We start from the raw sequence: 9,292 nt of genomic DNA on the forward strand, positions 1-9,292 counted from the left end.
AGTTCCAGGATCATTTGAACTACTTAGGGGACCTTTGATTTAGGGAGAAAGGAGAAGGGGAAGAAGGAGAAGAGGAAAAAGCTGATGATGAAGATGAAGAACAGGAAGGAGGAGACTATTGGGAGGAGGGGAAGAGGAGGTGGTGGTGACAGTAAGAAAGAATACAGTGTCCAGTGTCATTGGCCTTATATTTAAGGCTTGACCCTGGCACTCCTCTACAACCTTGAGCTGTTCATTTAATTTTACTGCTTAAGGTAATATGGAATATTCAAAATGGCTTCTGGCCTGTAATCCATACCCAGAACATGATAGAGGAATAATGGTCACCAGATGAATGCATACACTTTAGTAAGTCTTCGGGAGAGAACGACATGTCCAGGAAGTGTGCTCAGGTGGTGTGCAGTTGAAAGTGCATTGCTTACTTTTTCTTTTCAGGTAAAGAACTTGTCTTCGGACACACTTCTCCAGCAGCATGATGATCTGAATCTGGCCTTGGACAGTTGCTATAGCGGAGATATAGTAGTCATTTTCCCAGGAGAGTATCAAGCTTCAAATCTTGCTCTGCTGACTGATGACATCACTATAAAGGGTGAGCAGGCATTCCTTTGCAGTTTTTCTTACAAACTGTGTACTCGTACATATTTAATTGAACAATCAGAAACAAGAACAGCTTATCATCTTAAACCCCCACATGCCTTTTACACTAAAGACTATGTTGGTCATGCTGGTCTCAAACTTCTGGGTTCAAGTGACATTTCCCTGAATAGACTTGGTCAATGGTAGGAACTACACTATGCTCAATGATTCATCATATTTTTTTTTTTGTAGTGTTTGTGATTGAACAGAGGGCCTTGCACATGCTTAGGCAAACACTCCAGCCACAATCAATAGTCATCACATATTTTTATACTTCTATGTGTATATTTCTACTAAAATGTGTGTGTTCTGTTACCTTTGAAAGAGCACTCCCATTGTACAATGGGGGAAATATAGTAACTTACATTCTGCCTATGAGTTTTGAAAATTCAAGCAAATCTTTACTGTAACAATATCTTATCAAACAATCTAGGTATTAAAACATATGTAGCCTTCTTGATGTTAAATTTTGGACAATTGCTTTAGAGCAAATTATTGGCACGATTAATATAAGATTCTCTGCCGTGTGTGTGTGTGTGTGTGCATGAATTCAGGGGTCAGAAGACAACTCTAGGGAGTATGTTTTCTTGTTCTACTTCGTGAGTCGTAGAGATAGGACTGAGCTCATCAGGCTTGGCAGTGAGTGCCTTTACCCGATAGTCATTGCTATGGTAATTGATTGTGGATATGAAGCAAGTTAAGATGTAGTGTATTTTTTGTCTTAGACATGTATACACAACTGCTTATATGAAAATATATGAGATCTAGAAGTTGGGTGGGTATGGTGCCTCATGCTTGTAATCCTAACTCTAGGAGGCTGAGCTATGACTTTAAAGCCAATCTGGGCTACATAGTGAGTTTCAGAACAGCCTGGGTGTCTTAGTCTATTCCTGCACAAACATCATGACCAAGAAGCAAGCTGGGAGGAAAGGGTTTATTCAGCTTACACTTCCACATTGCTGTTCATCACCAAAGGAAGTCAGGACTGGAACCCAAGCAGGTCAGGTAGCAGGAGCTGATGCAGAGGCCATGGAGAGATGTCACTTACTGGCTTGCTTCCCCTGGCTTGCTCAGCCTGCTTTCTTATAGAACCAGGTCTACCAGCCCAGGGATGGCACCACCCACAATGGGCTGGGCTCTTCCCCCCTTGATCACTAGTTGAGAAAATGTCTTACAGCTGGACCTCATGGAGGCATTTCCTCAGCTGAGGCTCCTTCCTCTGTGATTAACTCCAGCGTGTGTCAGGTTGACACAAAACCAGCCAGTACACTGGGTTAAGAGTAAGATTTTATAACTTTGTAATTATATTTATTATTATTACTGGAAATAACTAGTGGAATAAGTCTGTTGAATACTGCAAATATAGTTGTGCTGATGATAAGCATAGATTCCAACATCAAGTCATCAACTTAATTTCCAAAGATTTTGTAGGTGTGGGTAGGGAGATGGCTCAGAGGATAAAGGGTCCCCTGTGCCACACAACTAGAGATAGGCAGGTGACAGATCTTGGGGCTTACTGGCCAGTTGGCTTAGTTGAAACAGTGAACTCCATGTATAACATGAGGTCTTCTCCAAAAATGGCATAGGAAGCAGTGGAGGAAGATACGTGATCTTTACCCTGGCCTCCACCCACACAGTAAGCACAACTTCACACCTGCATATGAATGTGAATAGACATGAGTGCACTATATGTAAATAGCCAATTAGTTGATTAGTTTATGTATATAAATATGTATATATTTGTCTTGATGAAAATAAATAACATTATCAAATTACTAAAAAACTTGGCACTTTTAGATTACTAATTTGTTTTTCTCTATGCATCAGGAGTTGGAAAGAGAGAAGAAATTATGATTACTTCCGAACCTTCGCATGACAGTTTTGTGGTATCCAAAGCTGATAATGTGAAACTAATGCAGCTTTCTTTGATACAACAAGGGACAGTTGATGGCATTGTGGTGGTAGAATCTGGTCACCTGACTCTAGAAAACTGCTTGCTCAAGTGTGAAGGGACAGGAGTGTGCGTTCTTACAGGGGCTTCACTGACAATCACCAACAGTGAGATAACGGGTGCCCAGGTACCTCCTTCTATAACACGCGCATGCATTGTGAGCTGTGTATGCAAGTACACAGACAGATCAATTATCAGTGGGCGACTCTCCCTTGCTGCCATGGGCTTTGGGCAGTACTGTTCATTGTTACACTCACCGGGTTAGGTGTTCTGTAATTGTCTAGAGCTAAAGTTACAGTTATGAAGTAGGAACAAAATAATTTTGTGGTTGGGGTCGTCCTCACACAAGGAGCTGTTAAAGGGTTGCAGCGTCTGAGAATCACTAATCTAGAGCTTCTGTTACCTCTGCCTCCTGTATCAGCACAGAAGCAGCAGGGCTACAGGCAGCATGCTCTCATACTTGGTTTCGCCACCCGTTTGGACTCAGATTCCCATGCTTACAAGTGCTTTTCTCCAGTCTCCAAAGACTGATTCTTATCTTTCCACAAACTAGAATAACTCAGCTTAGAAGGTGGGAGACAAAGGGCCAGAGAGATGCCATGGTCTCACAGAAGATCCAAGTTCAGTTCCTCTGCAGAACACAGTTCAGGTAGTTTACAACCACCTGTAACTCCAGCTCAGTGACCTGATGCCTTCTTCTGTATTCTGTAAGCACCTGTGTTAGCATAACATATATGTGTCTGAATACATAGAAACAAACATGTATAGTTAAAGATAGCCTTTTTAAAAATGGAAGATATGATAGGCATGGCATACACTTATAATTCCTGTTCTCAAGAGGTGGAAACTTTCTGTAACTTGTGTTGTTTTGAATTTCAGGGTGCTGGTGTTGAACTATATCCTGGGAGCATAGCCATTTTGGAAGGGAATGAGATTCATCACTGTAATAATCTCAGAACCAGTGACAGTTCAAAAAGCACCTTAGGTGGTGTTAACATGAAGGTATTGTCTTATTACTTTTTGTTTGTTTTGAGACAGGATCTCACTATGTAGCTCTGGCTGGCCTGCAACTTATAGGCCAGACTGGCCTCAGACTCACAAAGATCTACCTGCCTCTTCTTCCCGAGTGCTGGGATTAAAGGTATGTACCATAAATAGTTTGTCTTAGTTCTTATTGGAGAAATATTCTAAGTTTTAGGTTGATCAGGTCTTAGTTTCTTTTCCTGTTATTGTAATAAAATACTATGACAAAAGCAACTTAGAGAAGAGGCTTATTTAACTCACAGTTCAGGGATATAGTTCCTCATAGCAGGTCAAAGCAACAGGATCACACTGTATCCACAGACACAAGAGTAATTGAGTGCTTATTGTTAAGTTGAACTCTCCTCTCTCTGAAGTCTAGGACCTAGCCCCAGGGAATGGTGCCCCCTTTTAGGATGGGTATTCCCACCTCAATTAACCTAATCAGTATAATCTCTCACTGGCATAGCCAGAGGCTAAATAATCCCTCATAGATATGCCTGGAGGCTTGGCAATTCTGTCCATTTGAAAACTAGTATTACACAAATATTAGAATAAGTAATAATCTTATTCAAATGCTACTTATATTTGATTCCTAGACATATTAAAACAGTACATGTTAGCTGCTGGGAAACAAGCCTATTCTGCATACTCCCACCAGTCCAAGGTGGAGATTAAACTTAAACTGTTATGCACCCAAGTCAACACTCCCATTGACAATGTCCCCACTATCTTCTGAGACAGAGCTGCCCTGGCTGTCCTGGGATTCTGTAGCCTAGACAGGCCTCAAATTATAATCCTTCTGAGTAACTGGGGTCACAGGCCACCAGGCCCAGCATAAAGTAATTCTGAATGAGAAAATAGGTGGGCTTTGCTATTATGTAATAGAGGTTTTGCTGACTAGATTGTAATACATTTTGGTAAGTAAAGCAAATAGAATGCTGTCGGCAGGACTGTATTCCTAGCATTTAGGAAGGCCAGGAGTTCAACTACACAATGAGGCCAACTTCGGTTATACATGAGATTCTATGTCAGCTGCCCCAATGCAAAGCAACAAATTAAGAAAATATGTGAAAACACTTTTGAGGTAAAATGTAGTGTGTATGTCTACAATCCTAACACTGAAAAGGCGGAGATGGGAGAGCTGGTGTGAATTCTAGGCCTGTCCAAATAATATAATAAATAGGCTAGCCAGACTGTCTTGGAAAGAAAGGAGAGAAGGAGATAAAGAAGGGGCATAAGAGGGAAAGAAAAGTACCAGATTTTGGATTTTCAGATTGTAAGGATGTTAAATCGGCACCAGTAGACCACCCATGCCCCCCAGCTGAGTTTTCTCAATAGTCAGATAACAGGTTGGTAAGTGGGGAACATGTACATGGGAGCACTGTGAGGTCACTTTTGAAATACCCAACTTATCCTTTTTAAAGTGTTTTTCAGTTGTTCAAAAGTATTAGCTTGCATCAGGACCACTTTTAACCATTCTTACAAAGGTGCAAACCTAGTTACCAATTCAGTAGGTCTGGAGTAAAGCCTGAGAATTTGTTCTTGTCAGTTTCCAAAGTGATGTTCAATTTTCTGGTCACTAAAACGTAAGCCCACTGATCACTGTGACCATAGAACTGCACAACACTGACACCACCTGGTGGCTGAGTGGAACTGCAGCATCCTGATGGCCAGCGTGAGCAGAGCCAAGGAAGCAGAGGCAGGAGGATGGCAAAGTGTAAATAGCAAGCAAAAAGTCAATGACACTCCTGCAAAACCTCCTTGAGCTTTATTCCATGTATGATTTAAACTAGACCGCTGCCAAGTTCCCTATGGAGTATGTTCATGTTAACCTTTCACCTGAAACACATCTCTCTGTAATGAGTGAATTACTCCATTATTATCACTGTTCTTCAAAGCATTCTAGTTAAGTGGAAGCCTGTCTTTTTTTTTTTTTTCAAATCAAATCATGCTGTTTCATTGACCTATTGTATTTTTCCATATTGTCTGAAATCATCCCCTACCTACAATTATTTATATCAGTTTAGCATAAAACACACAAAAAAAAAAACTTTCCTTTTTCATTCACATTTGTAGTAAGACTGATGAATATGAGAAAGGCACACTTGTGGGGATAACTGTAGTAGCTTTAAAGAACACTGTTGACTCTGGAGTCATCTTATGTTGTTGGTTAGTGCTTCTTGTCTTTGTATCTAATCACTGAAGAGAATTCCTCAAACAATTCAACAGGTTCTTCCAGCACCCAAGCTGAAGATGACTAACAATCACATCTACAACAACAATGGCTATGGAGTGAGCATCCTTCAGCCATCAGAACAGTTCTTTATTGTAGCAGAAGCAGCTCTCAACAAAGGGGCTGCTTCAGGAGATAAGAAAGATGACAAAATGCTCTCCAAAGTCATGCAAACTCTGAATGTGGAAATGAACAACAACAGGATAGAAGCAAACTTAAAGGGGGATATTAGGATAGTCACTGGATAAAGCATCTGGATAGGTGTTCATATTTTATAGTTCATGAATGTGATAAATGATTCTTGTATCTCACTGAAATTGTAGCTTTAAATTCAAAGATTAAAATGTTTAAATGCTTTCAACTACCTGTTTTAATGTGTTATATGAGATATAACATAGCTTTAAGGTGAGTCATATGGTATAAAATTTCCTCTAATTTAACTAACGTGTAGCTGAGGGGCTGAGCACATAGCTAGTAGGTAAAACCTAGCACTCATCACTACAAGGCTTCAAGGCTTCATCACTAGCACCACAGAAACCCACCACCCAAATGGTCCCAGTACCAGGGAGATGGAAGCAGAATAAGGACATTCAAGGTCAGCCAGAGCTACAAGGGATTTAGTGGCCAGCCTGAGACATTTGGGCCAGATTAGGTTCACCTAGATAAGCCAAGAATATCTCCCCATCTCAGGGGCCGTAACCTAAGTCACATATGTACCAACGGTTCTTAAGAACTAGTTAATTAACATCTCTGACAACTATTTTGCCTACAATCTATATTTTCTCAGCCAAGGGAATGTAAATTCAGTGGGATGTTTCCTTGATAAGCACCAATACAAAGCTTGTATCTGTATGCCCATGCCAACCAGGGACAGAGCCCAGAACCTTGTGCACTAAGTACACATTCTACCATTTGTCACATTACTCCTGCTGCTGTCTAGAGTACCTCAACGGAGTTGTTTTCAAGACAGAATAACAGCTCAGGCTACCCTAGAACCCACTTAACTCTGCAGTGAGATCCACCTGCCTCTGCCTTGAGTGCTGCCATCAGCTGAGAAATTTGGCTAATGATTGAAGTAGGTGGGTGACCCCACTCCCAGACAGGGGTTCCTGGATGTAGGGGAAGACTAAGGCAGTCCTTTCCTACGTTCCTAGGCAGCTCTCTTTCATTTACAGCTTCTGCTGCAGTCCCTGCCAACCTCCTTCATAACACATTCCACCCCAAGATGCTTTTGACCAATTTTCACAGCAATAGAAATCCCAAGGCTCCCCAGCCTTGTATATACTTAGACAATTCTAGTTTAGACAAACGGGGGTGGCTTTATATTCTTCTCCACTTACTTATGCATTGGCTTTTAAGTTGTTTGAAACCCCCACACACTCATTAACCTCTCCATAAACTTTTGATGTTCTGAAAAAAAGACTTTGCCACTAAGAGACTCAGTTACCAAGGTTCTCTGTCTTTCACACAGCTAAAACCTGAAGGATCACCAAGTCTGACAAATGCAATGCTTTACTCGGTAGTTAAGCTTCCGTTTGTCCCAGCCACAATTAAATTTAACTGTTTAATAAGTAAAAAACTTTTTATTAGCACCTGTCAATTTTATTAGCACTGCAACAATTGTGCTTGGATACCTGTCTGGACAGATTTGAAGGCAACCAGCCCCTTTCAATTCTCTTGATCTGTCTGTCCCCATGGCACAGAAGTCCAGATTCTGAGTACAGCTTTCAGAAACTCCTAAATCTGAACATGGCCCCCATAAACTGTTTCAATTTTCTGCAGTAAACCTTTTGACAATCCCCTTTCAATTTCTACCCCCAAAAGGGTAATAAGGTCACACTATATAAGTAATGCTCATATTAAGAAAAGCTGTCAGGGGCTGGAGAGATGGCTTGGTGGTTAAGAGCACTGACTGCTCTTCCAGAGGTCGAGTTCAATTTCCATCAGCCACATGGTGGCTCACAATCATCTCAAATGGGAACTGATGCCCTCTCCTGGTGTGTCTGTAGACTGTAGTTGTGTACTCATAAGTAAATCTTTTTTAAAAGCATGTTAAGTACAGTGAGCTCACCCACTATGCAAACTGGTATTCAAAACTGCAAACTTTAACTGGTGGTACTGAGACATCCACCTCATGTGAAGATGACTGCTTTGAGACTGGCAATGCCATATACAAATCTGGGAAACCACCTAGAATGGAAGAATCCAAGTTCTAGTTATAGGTCTATAGAGGTCTCTTGGGTTTCAAGCAGAATACTGAAAAATGGGACTATGATTAAAAGTTCCCTGAAACTCCAGACTACAGATCTCAGCCTCCCACACATTCCAGCATCTTATTTCTGGAAGTTTTAGAAAATTCTACCCCTAAATGGCACACCAAGGAATTTTCTAATTAGTTTCATGGTGGGGAAAAAAACACAACCCATAGATATTCAGTATGGCTGGTGCAGCTTATGAGAATGGGTACAGAGAAATTATCCTCTAAGCAAAAGCTTAGCTATATTATGGACAAGGCACTGGGTACAGGATCAATTGTTTTTGTTTTAATATCCTAAGGCCAGCCAGGATATAGGATATTAAGTTTGTAAGAGAACAGATGGGAACATCTGAAGATCAGACTAGATGTAATATGCAATTAAATAACTAAACCCTATGTTCATACACACGGAAATAACTAATTTTAACAGACTGAGTATCTAAAAAAGTACCCGTGCTGTCATTAGAAATGTAGCCCACTGGGAAAACATACCTAGCAGAAAACTAAAGGATGCATGCAGAAGAATGTTGAAAGTGTGCTCAATCAATCCATCCAGAGTGGTGGGTATTAGAGGGTGTGAATAAGTTTGGGGCCCATTTAACTTCATTGATCTGTGATCGCCCTCTAACTAAACAGAGACCTGGGATACTGTTTATTATCAATGCTTGCTTATTAGCATGCCTCAGGTCCTAAGTCACATTTCTACGATTCCTTGTTCCCAAAACTCTAGCAATTTCCAGGAAATTAATATTTCAGAAAGTATCAAAAATGCCTGTTAATGATAAAGAACTGGCCAAGTTCTTCTCTAACCCTAAATACTGAGTATTACAGAGCTCGCCTACCTTTGTTCACTGCCTAAATAAATTTGTTTACCATCTCTATAGCTAACTTGGCCTTCTGCTCCCTGACCCACCCAACCCCTGGAAACTTTTGGAATAAAAAATGTTGGCCATAGCCCTTTATTTTCAAAAACAAGTATCTAAGCCAAGGTCAAATGTTTCTCCAGAGTTACAAAAAAAAAAAAGTTGTAACACTCCTTAATCCCACCACTCTGGAAGACAGGCAGGCAGGCGAGACTCTGAGGGTGAGGCAAACCAGCCAGTTCCTGTATATACTGAGACAAAGATGGGATACAGACTCAACTCAGTCATTTAAAAAAAAAAAAAAAAAAAAGACCATCAATTACACAATC

The 9,292-nt window shown here is 40.7% G+C and overlaps 1 protein-coding gene across 1 annotated transcript in view; it reads left to right on the forward strand.

The window, feature by feature from the left end:
- Nucleotides 1-6,134, forward strand: part of SHCBP1L (SHC binding and spindle associated 1 like) — a gene marked incomplete at its 5' end in the record, with an annotated part of 38,703 nt that extends 32,569 nt beyond the window's left edge. The window contains 4 exons of the mRNA XM_080918128.1: nucleotides 436-589; nucleotides 2,464-2,714; nucleotides 3,467-3,589; nucleotides 5,840-6,134. Coding sequence (XP_080774254.1) covers nucleotides 436-589; nucleotides 2,464-2,714; nucleotides 3,467-3,589; nucleotides 5,840-6,091 — 780 coding nt within the window. The 3' untranslated portion in view covers nucleotides 6,092-6,134. The remainder of the gene's footprint in view (nucleotides 1-435; nucleotides 590-2,463; nucleotides 2,715-3,466; nucleotides 3,590-5,839) is intronic.
- Between the last annotated feature and the right edge of the window lie 3,158 nt (nucleotides 6,135-9,292).

The sequence above is a fragment of the Micromys minutus genome (genome assembly GCF_963924665.1).
Source record: "Micromys minutus genome assembly, chromosome: 6".
NCBI lineage: Eukaryota > Metazoa > Chordata > Mammalia > Rodentia > Muridae > Micromys > Micromys minutus.